Source organism: Patagioenas fasciata, chromosome 13, assembly GCF_037038585.1.
Source record: "Patagioenas fasciata isolate bPatFas1 chromosome 13, bPatFas1.hap1, whole genome shotgun sequence".
In the NCBI taxonomy this organism is placed as follows: domain Eukaryota; kingdom Metazoa; phylum Chordata; class Aves; order Columbiformes; family Columbidae; genus Patagioenas; species Patagioenas fasciata.
In genome coordinates this window covers 4,741,881-4,758,449 of record NC_092532.1, presented here as the reverse complement: position 1 = coordinate 4,758,449, position 16,569 = coordinate 4,741,881, and the positions used below count along the sequence as shown (strand labels likewise).

The 16,569-nt window shown below is 46.8% G+C and overlaps 1 protein-coding gene across 5 annotated transcripts in view; it reads left to right on the top strand.

Annotated features, from left to right (window-relative positions):
* Positions 1 to 14,038, top strand: part of ZNF423 (zinc finger protein 423) — a 220,810-nt gene extending 206,772 nt beyond the window's left edge. For all 5 annotated transcript variants that reach the window (XM_071814436.1, XM_065848420.2, XM_065848419.2 and 2 more), the window contains one exon: positions 13,403 to 14,038. In XM_071814436.1, coding sequence (XP_071670537.1) covers positions 13,403 to 13,432 — 30 coding nt within the window. In that variant the 3' untranslated portion in view covers positions 13,433 to 14,038. The remainder of the gene's footprint in view (positions 1 to 13,402) is intronic.
* The last annotated feature ends 2,531 nt before the right edge of the window (positions 14,039 to 16,569 follow it).

The following is a 16,569-nucleotide window of genomic DNA, read 5'->3' as shown; positions in this document are numbered from 1 at the left end:
GGTTCCACTTAAAGATGAGAAGAAACTTGTTGGGGGTGAGGGTGGCAGAGCCTGGCCCAGGCTGCCCAGGGAGGTTGTGGAGTCTCCTTCTCTGCAGACATTCAAACCCGCCTGGACACCTTCCTGTGGAACCTCAGCTGGGTGTTCCTGCTCCATGGGGGGATTGCACTGGATGAGCTTTCCAGGGCCCTTCCAACCCCTGACATCCTGGGATTCTGTGTTTCTTCAGTGAGGTGCAGAAAGATCTCTCAAGTCTGCCAAGAGTCATGTGAGATGAAGCTTGGAAGTATCTGGCGCTAGAGTAGCGTGTCCCGTAACAAAAACCCCTCCTTGGTTTCTTACCCCATTCATGCTGTTCCATGGCTGGCCCTGGCTGACAAAACGTACACAACTTTGCCTTAACATGTGCAGAAAACCCATCAGCGATGCAGAGCAGGGAGGGGAAAAAGCAGGGAGCCAGGTGAAAGGCATCATTTCAGTCATTAATGCACTTAAGCGCACCCGGGTGTCACCATGTGTGATGGAGTGTAAGGAGGCATGTCGTTCCAATGTGGCAGCACTGGCACACAGAAGGGGCTTCCTACAGCAGAGATGGCATTGGATCCGGTGTGCCGGCTGCCGGCGAAACCCGCCAGTGCCTGTCAGCGATGCCCTAGGGCCGGGGGCCAGGCGACTTTGGCGTAGGCACCGTGCCATCCCAACAGATGGGCAGGAGCCGCCGCCGCCAGGAGACAACCTATATGCATCCATTGTGTTTATTGAGGGTACAATTCCTGGCAACGTCCAAATGTCGATTTATTTGGAGATAAGATGCCTTTAGTTTAGTGGACGTGGAAGTGCAGCCTAGCTTTGAGCTAATTATATATGTTACAAAACGAAGCGCGGACACGCAAATGTAGGATGTGCTGCTGATGGGGAGTGAGTTAAAGGTCTGTGATGACACATTGGGTTCCTCCTCAACCTGGCTCGAGGTGCCAAGGTACTACTTGCTGCTAAGTGTTAGAGACCAGATTTGGTAGGAGCTGCGCTTAACTGCAAGAATTGCAGGTGCTGTAGGTTGCGGAGCCAGCCCTTCCCATGGGCAGGTTTGCCCATGCACACAGACCTCAAAGCTCTTAGTGCTGGAGCCCCATTTTACTTGCATGGCTGAATGAGGGTGGTGCGTTAATTCGGATCAAAGCCAGGCCAGTTTACACATCTCACTGGAGGGGTTTGTTTTCCATGTGACAGAGAAAAATTACATAATAATGCTTTTATATTTGACAACATCACTGGCCACCAAAAAGAGTAATTTCTGGAAGTGTCCAGAGAGGGGACTGTGTGCCCCTGCTTGTTAGTTTCATTTGATTAAGACTTGTTAGAGTTCTTGAAATATGTGCTTTAAGGACCCTACTGAATATACTATTTGTATTCATAAAGATCCACGCATACTATATGTAAATAAATAAAGCAGGAATGTTTTACTTCCGGATACTTTAATGCATTCCCCTCTTCTAGGAAACAGAGCCCACGGGCTGTGTTCAACATCCATCCCTCACCAAAAGGAGGAAGCACAGGAGAAGAAATGAGAAATGGATTTTCTTTCAGAAAGACCAGATTGCACTCTCTGGTCTGGCAATAACAATTACTAATGACATTTAGAGAGAAATTAAGGATGAGAAATGCAAGTTGGCATTTCAGCAGTGCCAGTCAGTACCATTGCATCAGAGCTCACAGGAGACATGAGAAAAAGTTTAGGGATGGAAAATTAATTTTGTTATGTCAACAATTAACGAATACCTTTTCTTCATTCTTCACCATATTATCACAAATTACCACTGTGATAGTATTTAGCAGCTCCTCAGGTGAATGAAATAACACTTTGACTCCAGAAATAAGGATTTCAAACACACACTTTTTGTGTTTCGCTCTGTTTTGTTGAACAGTGAACGCCAGGGAGAGCTTCAAACTGACCAGGGAGGGAGAAGAAGGGCTCTTGAATGTGTGGCAGCAAGAACATTCTGTGTGGCTTCTCTCTGCACATCTCTGGTTTTTATAACCGTGAATGAGGGAAGCTTCACCAGCACTTTTTTCTGAGCTTGTTTTTTCCTGGTTTATGAATTTGGAAAGGCAGAGGTCAAACAATATATCCAAATTCATGCAGGAAAATTGATGTAAAGCCCTGGAAGCCTCAAGACCTTTTTCTTCACGTGTTCCCAAGGTGAAATTCCTGTCCCCATAGCAGGGTGGTGAGAAGCTGCTCTGAGCAGAGGGACCGTGAGCTGCGGGTCCGGGTGCCGCTTGGCCCTGCCAGCCTCCAGAACACAGATAGCAACAGAACATTTATCTAATATATAGGCAAATAATTTTATTTTTATTTTGTTTTCTCTCCAAAAAGCCCCGTTGCGCTTTGCTGGTGGGAATGGATCTCTCACGCGGCCCCTGGATTTTCTGGTGCCGCAGTAGCCGCTCTGCCGGGACTAAGCGCGGTCCCTCCTGCGAGCGTCGCTGGCAGGCAGCGGAGCCGCCGCGCGTTGCAGAGGGAGCCGCTGCGAGGGCAGAGCCTCGGCGCTATTCACGGCAAACAGCGGCGCTGGGCCAGCCTCTGCTTTGCAGAGCTCGCCCAAGGTGCCGTGCAGCATCCTTCTCAAAGTTCCAGCTCTTCATTTGCTTGCTGCCAGAGCAAAACGGGGATGCTTGTCCAGACATAACACTATATGCCTGAGTGTTTTCACAAGAAATGTCTAGATCATTAAATATAATAGGTCTCAGCTGCAGTTTTGATCACTGAAGCATGCACACAATTCATCACAGCAAATTAGGGACGTCTTTGTAACTTATCTTTCTGCAATTTGCTGGCACTTTTAGAGAGCTGAAACTTGTATCGTATGTGCTGCAGAAGCCATTTCAGATAAAATATTCCATGTTTATTGTAGGAGAACAAGGATTCCCTAATAACAGCACCGTGGAGCAGCCTGTGTTTCTGCTCCTGCGTGTGCAGAACCAGCAGTAGCACCAGCGGAGATCCCCAGCCACATTCATTATTTAGATATTTTAGTGAATTTCTTGTCTGCGGTAAAAGAGAGATAAGCTCCAACATCGGGCTCTTTGTGCCAAATTCCGTCCCGCCGCCCGTTCAGGAAACCTGAGGCAGCGCGGTTCTCAATCATTACACAGCCCATTTATCTGATTGGAGTTTTGTCCTCACTGAAATGTTGCTTGTTCTTTAAAAGCTTCGTTTGACCTTTGGAAAGAAAAGGCGTTTGCTTTTTTTTCTTAGAGAGAACCCAAACCTGCTTAAATGGAAATTGGCATTCAAAAGCACAGTTACTGAAAAGCATTGACTTTATTACTAGCCGAGAACAGACGCTAGTGGGCTCGAAAATTACATTTCAGTGGATTCATCAGTTTCAGTCACTAGTTAGTCTGGGAACAGATGGATGTATTTGTAACAGTTAACGTGAATTTATACCCTGGATTTCCACATTTGCTTTAAGAGCAGTGCTGTCTGAGCTGCTGACGAGAAGGCTTTGGAGATGTGTTTTATTTGTTTTATTTTCCTGGAAGTGGATATGGTTGTTTCTAATTGCAGAGATTTCTTGCATCATAGAAAGCGCCTGTTGGCAGAAATGTGGATGATACAGCTACTGTGCAAGGAAAATGTTGGAAGAGAATCCCCCAGCATGGCTGCTGCGGAAAAAACCAACATCTCAGCCTAAACCCAGATAAACCCCCGTGGACGGAGAAAATAATTTTCAATAACCAGATATTTTTAACTCCGTGTGTGAAGGTGGCGATCACAGTCGCCTGGATTTGCATCCAGGGCCTGCCACAGTTTAATTGCTTGTCTCTTCCCCCTGCAGAAATTTAAGGCGACTGGTTAACAGAGCAATGCATTCCGCACTCCATCTCCAAAGCAGAAAGAAATACTGCCCCAGCCTCCACCACGTGGCATCTTTAGGTTTCGGGGATTTCGTTTAAATCTGAAATTTATGTCCAGGAGAAATAAATTATTAGATTGTAAAAGCAGCTGGGGAGGGAGTAAATATAGTCTCTTTTGTCCTCTATATCATTTCCCCGGGAAGATAATAAATGTATGGCAAGCGTCTTGTGTTTCCTCAGCCACGCCGGTGCTGCGTGTGCACTGTATTTCAGAGCTGCAATTCCAGACAGGGAATCCTGAGCGATGCTGAGCGGCTGCTGGCTCAGCCCCCGACACTGATCCTGGTAGAAGGAATTTGAAGAACAGTTTAATGAAGAAATTTCGAAGGCTTTGGGTGTGCCTCTGAGTTGGAGATACAGGGTGTAATCTGGGCTTTATCTCCTGGGCCAAGCTTCCCGGGTGGTTTTACAGAGCACAAGAGGCTCCTGCTCACTCCTCGCTGTGACCAGAGGGGAAAGGAAGAAAGGTAAAACAATTTAGAAAACAGCTTGTTTGCAGGTTGTGCCTTTTCTGCCGTTTCTGCTTATGGTAAACGAAAATGGGATGGGACTGTTTGACGTGTGCGTGAGCAGTGACCTGAGTGGCACAGTAGACGCTGATGGACAGATCACTGACCTTCTGTTCTTTCTTAGCATTTCATCGTTCGAATTTCTTCCCCAAAGGGCTGTGGGGCATTGGAACAGGCTGCCCAGGGCAGTGCTGGAGTCACCATCCCTGGAGGGTTGGACAGACGGACATGAGGTTCTCAGGACATGGGGCAGTGCCAGGGGTGGGGGAATGGTTGGACTCCATGATCTTGAGGGGCTCTTCCAACCCAAATGATTCCGTGATTCTATGTTAACTAAATTGCCTCGGCTTTGCACTCGCAGAATTGGTCACAGCAGCTCCCACGCCAGCGCTGGCAGAGCCTGAGCACCAAACCTCCTCATTTGCTCCTGTTGCACAGTTAAAGCTGGATAAATTGCCACGGGCACTGAGGTTTGACTGCGGATAGTGTATCTGTCGTCGGAGCGTTACGTTGCTGTGTCTCCAAAAGGACCAGGGAGGAGGTTTAGAGTATATTTACTGCTGAAAAATGCGTCCTCCTTTGGGGCCGACACATGCTCTCAGTCTTCGCGTGAAATCACGATTGTTTAAAATGTAGCATCTTGCTGTTTAGAAGTCAGATTTTCCCGGGACCAGTGACACTGCGGTAATGGAGTAGCACTGGCTGGAAAATCCCATTTTTTAACGGTGACACTTGTTTCACACACAACCCACAACAGCATTGCCTCGCTGTTCTGTGTCGTGATGGCTTGAAGGAGATGTCTCGTGTTGGTGATATTTTGGTCCCTCTTTTACTTCTGGGAACAAATCCTGCTTGGCTGTTCCGCACCCCTGGCTCCTCTAGGGTTGATGCCCCAAGGCAGGTTTCTGCTCTGCTGGTGGCATGGACACTAACGGGTGGCTTTATAAACTGCGGCCTTGCTATTTTATAGCAGAGACAGTTGCATTGGAGGATTTTTATGCTGCTTTTGAAATGAGAAACGAGCAACAACAGCCACTACATCCAAGGCATCACGCGGTTTTATCAGTGCGTGGGCGCCCTGTGACAGCAATATCCACGGCACGGCGCAGTACGGTTTGTCAGACCCATGTTCTGTTAGAATTTTACTGTAGTTGCTGCTTTTTGGAAGAAGGGCTGGAAGGGCTGTGCCATAGCTGTGGGTGGCTCAGCTCGCGTCAGGCCTGGCCGTCCACACTTGCTGATTTGGTCCAAGGAACCGAATTCAACCGCAAGTCCCATCGTTCAACGGAGGGTGTTGTGGAAGTGAAGAGTGCGAGGTGTGGCCCCATTAACGTTTGCGTTCAAATTCATTGTTTTACACCTGGTCCTTACTGGTGCAGAAAAGGAAACCACCAAACATCCGCTGGTGTTCAGTGACCCTCGCCATACCGCATTACAGCAGGGCAAGGTCAGGAGCCAGCTTTAGGTTCAACTTTGAATTTCCTGGCTTTTGTTGGGTTATATTCCCGTGGAAACGGTCACTCAGTGAAGCTTTTGTCTATGCATTTGGACTGGTGACTGCTAAAGGTACTATGTAAAGCCTTTCCCTTTTGCTCTAAGTATTTTATCAGAAAAAAAGAGTGTGACAGGACGCTGTCCTGGTCCTATAATAAAGGCCAAGTTGAGAAATTGTTTTGTAGAAGAGTCACAAAGGGTCCCATAACGAAGATGCCAACCCTCACAGAAATAGACAATTAACTGGCTTCTGCAATGTGATTTACCTTAGATCGAGGAGGGATGAACAAGACATGCCTCAGGCTTTAAATAAAGCCAAGCCTAAGGGACCAAGTGGGGCACTGGGATCCTGCTCTGGGACCAGAAGTGGCTCTGGGATTCAGTCAGGGAGAAACAGTGGGGCTGGAGGAGTGGAGCAATTCTACAGTTATTCTGGTTTTATGCACTTCTGACAACAGTGAGTAAATACGTCCCTCTCCCTTTACATTTAGGAAGCGTAAGGTTCTTCCCTGAGCTTATTTTGATCTTGAGCAAGCCGAACAAGTCACGAGGACGCTGATGAATTAGCATTTCTGAGCGCAGCTCCCCGGAGCAGCCGGTCCCTCGGGACGGGTGTTCTTGGCTCCCTGGTTTCACTGGGTGCCGCAGTGAGTCACGCCGTGTTTACCGCTGGTTTCTCCAACAGAACACTCCGGTTATCTCTTCATAATGTTTTCTCCTGGGGTTTTTATTTCCAAAGTGCCACGGTAAGGAGATTTTCCCCAAGGCTTTAGTTTGCTTTTGTGCTTCAGCATTTTACTCAATGTTTTTGGAAGAAACGTATAGAGTTTTCAGTGAGGCATTTAATCGAATAGGAGAAGCTGTGCCAGGCTCACATTTGGGGTTCACTTGTAATAAGCTCACCTTGGTTTATTCTGAGTTTTTAGAGAAGAACAGAAAGAGGTGATGGGGCTTGAAGACTGATGATACAAAATTATTAGTCTCAAGTGGAAAATGGAAAGCATGTTAGGTGAGTTGTCGAGGTCTGATTAAGACTAACCAACCTGAATTAGAAGAGAAAATGAAGTTCATAAATCATCTAAAAAATCCTGAGCTGGTGTAAGAAAAGGCTGGCACTCAGAAAATAACTCTAAGAAAGATATTTGTGTGAAAAGGGAATTTTTCAAACCCAGGATAACATAGAAATGCCTACCAAAATTCAAGAATACATGAAAATGAACAGAAGGGGTGTGAGTATAGAGGCCCCGTGATTCCGAGCACGTGCAAGCGCCAGAGTAACTCAGCACAGGTATTTCCATTGGAAACATGTGCCTTCACTTTCCAGCCAACACCAAACCTCCAGGTGGATTTGCTTAGACACTCGAAGAGATTTTTTTGCTCAATAACTTGTAAAGGGCAGGTTCCTAACTGTATTTTTCGTAACAGCCACACGGCAGCGCTCAGATGCTCGAGATAAAGGCAGCGGTGACAAAGGAGGTGCCACCTTCCCTGTGCTTCTGCTGCATTTCAAGGGATTCTTCAAATAAAGAAGGGACATATGAACCTGTCTTGCCTTGACAATCTTATTTTTTTATTGAATACCATGATAACTTGGAGTTCGCTTGTTACAAGCATTTTATGTAGTAGGTGAAATACCAGGGGAAAGGAAAGAAGTGAAACTGTATTTCCTGAACAAAGCTGCTCTGAACATATAAATGTCACTGGGTAATTGTTACCTGAATCAACTGGAAGGGGAATTAACACCTGGTTTTATGGGAAGCATTGGTTACCACTATCAGTTTTAATGAAGTGTATTAACTAAATTGTGTTCTGAGTGTTCATTCAGCCCAGTTTATGGCACACTCTTGAGTACATTTACTGTTTGTCAGAAGTGCAAACTAGTGAACATATGAGGCTTTAAGACAGGCCATCTGTTAGTCTTAGACCCTTGGATAATTGTCAAACAGTTCTAAAAATAAGCACATACAAACTGCAAGGGGTTGCAAAGGTGATTTTTCTTTAGAGTCTGTAACTAAAGAGAAAGGAGCGGCCAGAAATTAAAAAATAGAAATAAATAGGTTTATCCTGTAAAGGAAGCTGCTTGTCCTTTTCTCCCTTTTTTTGTCCCCTCCTCTTCAGTATGTTGGGTTTTTTTTCCCCTGTTTTTGTTTTTAATTTAGGTTTATTCCTCTTGCTCTTCTGGGTCATGGCATCCCTTGAATGCCTCTCCAGTTTAGGATTAGAGCAGCACCAATTTAAGGCTCACAGCTTTCTGTAGAGAGCATAATCTCCAATGGCTAAAGCAAGGGTCGTCTTGTGTCCTCTGCCTCAAGTAATCCCTTTATAAAGTCAAGGCGTGAAGATTTTCATCTTTATGGATTGCTGTTAGGGGGAAATAGTACCTGTGCGCATAGGCGTATGTGCTTATGGGTGTATAATGAGGAGTAATGGCTGAGAGATTTTTTTTGGACCAGTTTGAACTCAAAAGATGCAAAACACTGTTTGAAACAAGAACGCTGCAGATGGCATTTCGTAAATATTTAGACACTCTAACTTCTGTTTGTAGCAGTTTGGAGGTTTTGTTTTGCCATTTTATATAGATATATGTTCAAATGTGAGGCTTGAACCTTGGCTGCAAGTAGAGGTGCAGTTTTCGCCTGGCAAGATGCCGGTGCTGGCAGTCACAGGAGGTCGCTCCTCTGGTCCCCCGGCCCCACTTGTGAGGGGAGAAGGAGGGAGAATGGGGAGGGGGCTCATCCTGAGGGGTCCCCAGCCAAGACCCCCAGTGCTGGGGGAGCCTACAGTGTGTGGAGAGGCTGGGAAACCTGGGCTGGGAGGTGGGAGAGGCCGGGAGAGCAGCTGGGGTCCCGCCAGGGTCTGGAGGAGCCCTGTGCATTGGGAAATGCCATGAGTGACAGGAGTTACCCGCCTGGCACAAGGTCAGGCAGACACCCAGGCGTCACCCCAGGTCTGTGTTCCCATTCTGGGGTGGGTGTTTTGGGGTGCTGGTGCATCCCCGGTGTCCCCAGGTGGCGGGCAGGGCAGGCAGGACACACAGACACCTGCGTCCTCGTGTCGATGGGTCACGCGATGGCTCATCACAGCGTTTCCCGTTGACTGTCACACGAATCTGTTATCTCCATAATTCCATTTGGGGAATGGTTTCTGTTCATTTTAATGGGGTGTGAAAGGGGAGAGAAGAGAGGCTTTGTAACCTTGACTCAGGGTCCTCGTCTTTGTGTGACACTGTGGAATGCTGATGAATGTCACATGAGGGTGGCAGGCATCACCTGCCTTGTCATGCCATTCCTTAACCCCTGGATAACATACGGTCTTTTAGGTGTATACCCTCACGCACACAGACAGCACAACTCTGAGCAGCTGGTACCAAATACCTAAATACAAACCAGCTGCACAATGGTACTATAGACTGGATGTATGGCGGCCCCAAACCATTATCACACCCCTCGCAGTTGCGTTTTATTTTGTTCACCTGCTCCTGTGCCGTACACCTGTGATTTGTTGGCAGCGAGCGGCGCTGCAGCGTGGGAGCCTCCCAGCGTGACGAGCTGGCTTGGAGCTTCGCTCCGTCATGTGCTGCTTTTTTGTGTGTGGGTTTTTTTCCTCTCGGTCTTTATCTAGCTTGTAAGAGTTCTTTGAACTGCTGTAAGTGATCATCTTTCAAGCCTGATGCTTTCCTTCTTGACACGGTGCTCTGAAAATGGAGATTGTCATGCCAGTGTTTTCATCAGAATGCGTGTAGGAAAACAGAGGAATATTCATTGTAGATGTCCTGCACAAATGGCTTGATCTCCATCCAGAGGGCAGGCAGGGGGTGTCCCCAGGGAAGATCTGGAGAGCAATCAGTATCTACACAGACAATAATCAGCCATTCTTTGAAATCTTTTTATTTCCCGCAAAACCCGTTGCCCAGTTCCTTGGTCACAGACGCTTCCACAAATGTTTCATTTGGGGATTGTGCTGCCAGTAGAAAATGCCACTGAAACCCTGTGACAGCCCCAAGGCTCGGGGTGGCTGCATTTTTCCCACTGGCGTGGCTGACGGAATTGCCATCCTTTTTGCATGATTATTAAGAAAAGAAAAGAAGAAATTTTCCAACCTTGTGCTATAAATAAGCTGTGACTTGCTTGATCCTGACAGGTGACTTAGCGCTGCTGTGGGGTTTTCCAGCTGCAGTAATGTCTCAGAATGATGTATTCCGGGGGGTGTCAGCTGGGAGCCGTGCACAAACCAGGGGGCCTAGCAGGGCCTGCGAAGAACCATTTTTAATGTTCAGCTTCCAAATCATGTCCTGTCTCCCACCAGCCCCAAACGCATCTGATGTAGGGATGGCCTCATGCGTGGGTGAGCATGTGCAGACACACACGCGTGCGTGGAGAGGCCTTGCCTTTGTGGCTGCTCTATTTTCGTTTGAGAATCACCATTAATATTTAGTTTTTAAAAACTATAACTTCCAGAGTTGAAAAATCACTCTTGAGCTGTTTGCCACCAGCCCACCCTGCGGCTGGGAAGGTGGGGGAAGTTTCCCAATGAATCCGAAGAGGCTCCTTGGGCAGAGCTGTTCCTGTAGCATAGGACGTGTTTCAAACCCCTTGCTCCCTTCTGGTCTTTCTGGTTTTGTTCCGCCGCCTGGAACACCCCGTGTAGCATTGGGGCAAAAGCTGTTTCTGCTCATGCAAAGTCTGGCCAGGCAGGGGCATTTGCTTTGTCGCCACACACAGAGGCACCTAATGTTGAGGTTATTTAATAAAGTATAGGTCAAATATGCAAAATGCATGTGTGAGAGAAGAGACACGAGTGCTGAACATCCCGGGCACTTTCTGCCCTCCGCAGAGCACAGTTCCAATGGGCTGCGCGCACGCAGGGCAGGAGGAGGAGAAGCGAGAGATAAGACGTGATAGTTACTGGTAACAGGAGACAGGTTGCTGGACCTTTTTTGGGAAGCCGCGTTTGCGTGGTCTGAAATGCATTTATTTATTAACTACTTGATCTGGGGACCAGTCAGCATATCGATTGCCAGTAATGCATGCAAAGGGAATAAATGGTACATTCCCAAGATGTTAAGGCAAAGTCAAGATCTGCACATGAAAAATGTGAATATTTTGATCTGATAGCCCTATAGAAGGGCTGGTTTCTCAGCTCCTACCTGACCCAGCTCGGCATGGCTGCAGGATTTGAGTAAAATCTGTTTGTTTCTTTGTGTAAACTCCGCTCACAAACCGAGTGTATTTGTTGTATTAGGAGTGTACAGAACATATTATTAACCCGTGTGTGAGAAGGGAGGGCTCGCCATGAAAGCTTCATTATCAGATTTAGAGCCACATACCATTCCTTTATTGACCTGCCTGCTGTAATCAATGCAGCAGCCACACAAGTTTGAAATCATGTTCCCCGACTGTAGACCGTGCGTCACGCATCTAGTGCTGATTGTGCATTATCTTTTACACGACACTGCCTAAATAAGTATGGATTTGTCTGCCACGAATAGCCCTGCTTTCGATTTGAAGATGGTAAACCTTTTGCTTTTTTATTGATATTCAGGATGACCTAAAAATAGAACTATAATGAAGTGCACGAGAAATGGCCATTGTTAAAATGCTGAGGAGTGTCTGAGCACAGAGCCCGGATATTCTTTAATAATTTTGTGCTTTCCTGCTTCAGTTTGGCAGACAAGCTCTTTGCCAGTCCTGCCACCGTGCTTGTAGGGCTCCATCCTTCCTCGTCCATAAAGTTGTTACTTGATTTGAGAATAAGATGCAGCACTGCAAAGGTCATTCCTTGTTAAGACCAGGAAAATCTCCATGTATAGCAGAGTAAAACACCATTGGATTTTATGTTTGGTGATGTGAAATTGTCTAAAAGCAAAGTAGTTTCAACTGTCGCTTCACTTGACGTTATTAGAGTATAGTGCGTTATCCCCTGGTAAGCCTTCCAGGTCTTTGCACTGTACTTCTGGGTTTTGATTCTGAAATATTCAGTGTCACAGATGGACGTGTGCTCAGTGTTCTGCTCACCGAGGACCCGTTCTTTTGCCGTTTTGTCAGTTGATTGTTATTTAATTTCCGAAGGGCAGTGACGACGCTTCAGCCGCCTCCGTCACCTCCTGGCGTGCTGAATCCCGACGCGTTGTTGTGCGGAGTTTCCTCTCAGCCAACTTTTGCTGTGATTTAGGAACTCAGCAGCGCTTCTGACACCTGGTGGTGACTTTTTGGGAGTGCACGGTCCAGAAATGCTCCTGCAAACGGGGTCAGCATTGCGGGACCCCCGCATCGCGGGTCCCTCTTAGTGCTTCCCACAGACCGGTCTCGTCAGGGAGACGTCACCTCTGGATAACGTGCAGGATCGCGCTTTTTCCTGGTCGAGATGGGTAGCATAGAAAGACCAGATGATTTATGAAAAGTTAAAATATCTGATTTTATTTTAAAGCTTCGTCATCGTAAATAAATAATCAGATTCAAAATTCATTTTGTGTTTAAAAACTTACTCTCCAAGCTGGCAGACCTGCCCAGCTCTGTTATTAGGCAGATGGAGAGCAATACAATTGCTGAGGCTTGAAAGAATGCAGATGGATTTTTATGATTTCAGGATGCTGGGGATCCAGCTTAAGAAAAACTCACCGTGAAGTGCATGTCTGGTTGCTCAAATAGTTGAATAATCACGCGAATAAAGCTGAGCTTGTATGTAGGACTGGGCTTTCAGTCGGCACACAAAACTGGGTGAACTGGTGCTGCTCTGACAACGCGCTGCTGAGGTTGGCCAAAGGATTTACTGGCTCCTGCACACAGTGCAGGTCAGCGTGCTCCAACGTGACATCCTGCGATAGCACGAGGCTGCCGCAAACCACCCAAAAGGTGAAAAGGGAACAAAAAAGACGCTAAACTGCTGGAAGAAACGTGTAGAGCAAAGCCTGTTCTTTAAAGAGGTTTAACTTTGGGTTCCGTGTCCAGCCTTTTCCCGCTGGGCGTGTTCCCTGCTGCCCGAGCTGGCGGTTCAGCTGCTGTTGCCGAAGCGTTTCTTGGACCGAGGACTGCATGTCACAATCTGGTGTCTCTTGCTGCCAGTGCTTGCACCCGGTACGAGTCAGAATAAAGGAGTAAAAATACGGCGAGGCTTCCCCCAGCAATTCAGATCCTTTTTTTTAATTGTTACACTTAAGGGAATCCCTAAAGGCGGTTTATGCCCATGAATTTTTACCACTTTGTATGTATTGAAAGGAAAAAAAACCCCTTATGGCAGTACTTGGCTCGTAGCATTTTTTTTCGAAGTTCATGCCAGCATTAACAGATCTGTCAGAACAAAGCAAATGTGTCATATTGGCAGCTGTTACTTATGAGTACTTTTTCTTTATTGCATTTTGTTTTGTAATAAGCGCGAAGCTTTTATGTGGAGCTCTGCATAAATGGTACTGAGTAGGAGGGTATGGGCATGCTTTCTATTATTCTGCCCCTCATGCCTGTCTCCTTTCTTCGTCTTTGCAGAACCACACGTTGAGCCAGCACGCACAGTGAGGCACTGGCACGACAGGACACCTCTCTGCAGAAGACTTGACGGTGGCACAGTGGGGAGGACCATTTGAACATTACATCCAATCAAAGTGTCATTTGCAACCCAGATGTAAAACTCTAATGATTTGGCCATGAGGCGCTGCTATTATAAGCAGCTGGAAATGAATATTAATGGAAGAGATTAAAAGTATTCCATGCTCAGTATTTTTTATTGTCCTGCTTCAGCTAGTGTACTTTAGAGCTTCTGCTTCTGACTGAATTTATAGTGTTAGATAAATCTGCTTTGATGCTGTTGCCCTTTGTTGCTTCCTGTATTATACTGATAGTTAAAGATTAGGTGTGATTTTTTTCCTTTTTTGTTAACTGCTTTTTAATTGCAATTTTAGGTAACTGTGCATCGTGATGTGATTGCTTGGCTATTGTCTGAATATTTCTTTTTAATTTTTTAATTAAAGACTAATGCTTTGATTGGATTTGCCAGTTCACCGGACAGTGATTAAAATTATGTAATGAATATAATCGGTTTCAGTGCAACTGGATGGTCTGCTTTATAAATGTGACTTAATCTGATTGCAATAACTAGTACAGTTCAATAAAGGGAATACATGAGCTCAGCCTCAGCCGTTGTCTGTCTGTCGGTCCCCGCTGACGGGTGTCAGTCCCAAAGTGATGGCTCAGTCCATGGCCCAGGAGGGAGGAAGATTTGGAGGCAGTGAGAGCCGCGTTCCTGCGTCGCCCGGCTCCCGTGGAGGGCTGAGGGCAGGTAAGAACATCTCCTGTGAATCTGGGCACAAAAAGGCGTCATTAACTTGTGACGCTCTTAACTTTTACTCAAGTCAACGAAAATGGAGGGGACCTGGTCTACAGCAGCCTTGACCCCATCTCTGTGCATCTTTGTTTCAGTACAAAAAAAATAGCTTTCTGGATCGTATGCAAATGCGCAAGTATTGGATCAGGCCTCAGGGACTTCAGTAGGAGGCTGAATATTTCAAGCACGTGGACTTCTGGGCCCACAGGTATTGTAGCTCTGTGTAACTGCCACGCTTCTGACACCTGGAACTCATCACGCAGCCTAACGGCACTAATTAGCAGGCTGCTTTTTTTTCTTTTTAAACATATCGTATAGTAACAAGGTAAGTTATATTTCCAGTCAGAGAAACAGTCATGTTAAGGACTGTGGACACCTTTGGAAAGTTAGTGAGATGCGGTTCTCATGGTATCTCGTGCTTGAATGAATCATTGTCACCGTGAAAGCTGTAGAGCAGGTGTGACAGCTGCCATGGTGTGGTTGCCATCCCACAATGAACGAGGCTTTGTGAGACTGGTGTAGGAACACGCACAGTTACAGCCTTTCAGAATCGCTGCCTGAACTAGAACACAACTGGTTGTCGTTGTGCCGTGTCAGGGCCTGGAGCGTGTCACTGAGATTTGGTAGGAAATATCTCCTCAAGGATGTGTACTCAAGGCCCAAATTAGTTTATACAGAGATTATTAACAAGCGCAAGGGCTTGTTGGCACTGCAGATGATGTTTTCAACATTCAGATTCCTGCTGATGTTGATAGCCATGTCGATGGGACATACTGCAGGCAAGGGAGGCCACTGGCATGGCCAAGGCACGGTCATCCCTACAGCAGAAGCACCAGAGCAGCTGCGAGTTCTGCCTTAAGAAAAGTTTCCACTTTATCAAAAAAATGAAGCACTGTCCTATTTGGGGCAAATGGGAGATACATTTCTCATTCTGCCAGCTATTCTGCTGAAATAGGTTTGCATGGACAGTCAGACTTTAGGCTCAAAATTTTGATTTGTGATAAATTTATGAACCTTAATATAGCAGAAGTAGGAATGCTTTTTCTTAATTCCAGAGAGGACAGTTCTATTTTCATCCAGATAGTTCTCAGCTCACTGTTTATGCAACAAAATCATTGTACTAAAATGATCCATTTTGAGACAAAGTGTTAGCCTTCTACCTGATTATTTCTCCATAAGCCATGGCATAGATGTTTATGGGCTGAAAAATTAGCTAATGAAATCACCAATTCATTATTCTTATTCCTAACGTATGCGTGCTCCGAACTCACAGGCGACATTCTGAAGTGGGAAATGGAAAAGTGTCTTGTAGTACAGGCTCACAGACGTGCCCTTGCAAGAAAAGCTGGGAACCTGCACCAGTGCTCTGGTGACAGCTTGTGACCCATCTTCTCAGTGCTAAAAGCAAGGTTCTCACAATGGAGAGAGGGAAAAGGGAGGCTCTTTGCCTGACACTGGGTTTGGAATGATGCTTAATCACTTTTGGACAAGCCTTCAGAAATGAAAAGGGAGATGCAGGTTTGTGTCTTCAGGAAAAAGCTTTGCTTTGGGAATCCCAAGAGTGAGCTGATGCTTCCACACAATTCCATGAGCAGCTTTAGCAGCGCTGAAGCACGTGCCTTTGTCTCGGCATCTCCCCACCGACTAGTTAAAATGAGGTGAGTATTCACGGTGCTGAGATGGGGAACTGCCCGTGCGGGGATCGTATCCTGAGCCGCGTGATTTGAAAGGTGGGGACCACGCACGGGAATGAGGGCTGTGCTCCTGCTGCCCCTTCATCCCTCTGGTACAGGAGCTGCAGTCGTGAGCAGCACGAGCCGGGCCAGAGAGGCTGGACTGTGTCCCTGGGGCTGGATCAAAGTTGAGCTGTGGTCCTCTTCTGTAGGTGCTCTGGTATTTTACAGTGATATTGAAACACTAATGGGCAAACGCTGCTTTTGAAAATTTTCTTCCCTAAGGTGATACGTACAAAAGTGCGGGGACACTTACCATGAATCTGCTATGTTGTTTTGTGCTATTTTTGATGTAACCAGGCCCATATGAGCAGTTGTTACCATCACAGCACACACCACGCTGCGGATTTGACACCTGCTTGTGGAGGGGCCAAAGAGATCGAGTTTGGGTGGAGGCTGCTGCAGGGAAGCTGAGGGAGAGCTGTCTGCTTTCTGCTCCTGCCGTGGAGCTGCACCTGCGGCAGCGGTGACCCCATGGCTCCCGGCGCTGCTCCTCGCCCTGCATGGGGCTGCAGAGCTGCTGCCTGGCCCTTTCGCGTGGTTGGAGTTTCCCTGGGGGCTGCACAACGAGGGGCTGGTGCTGGGGCTCCCCGCTGGTT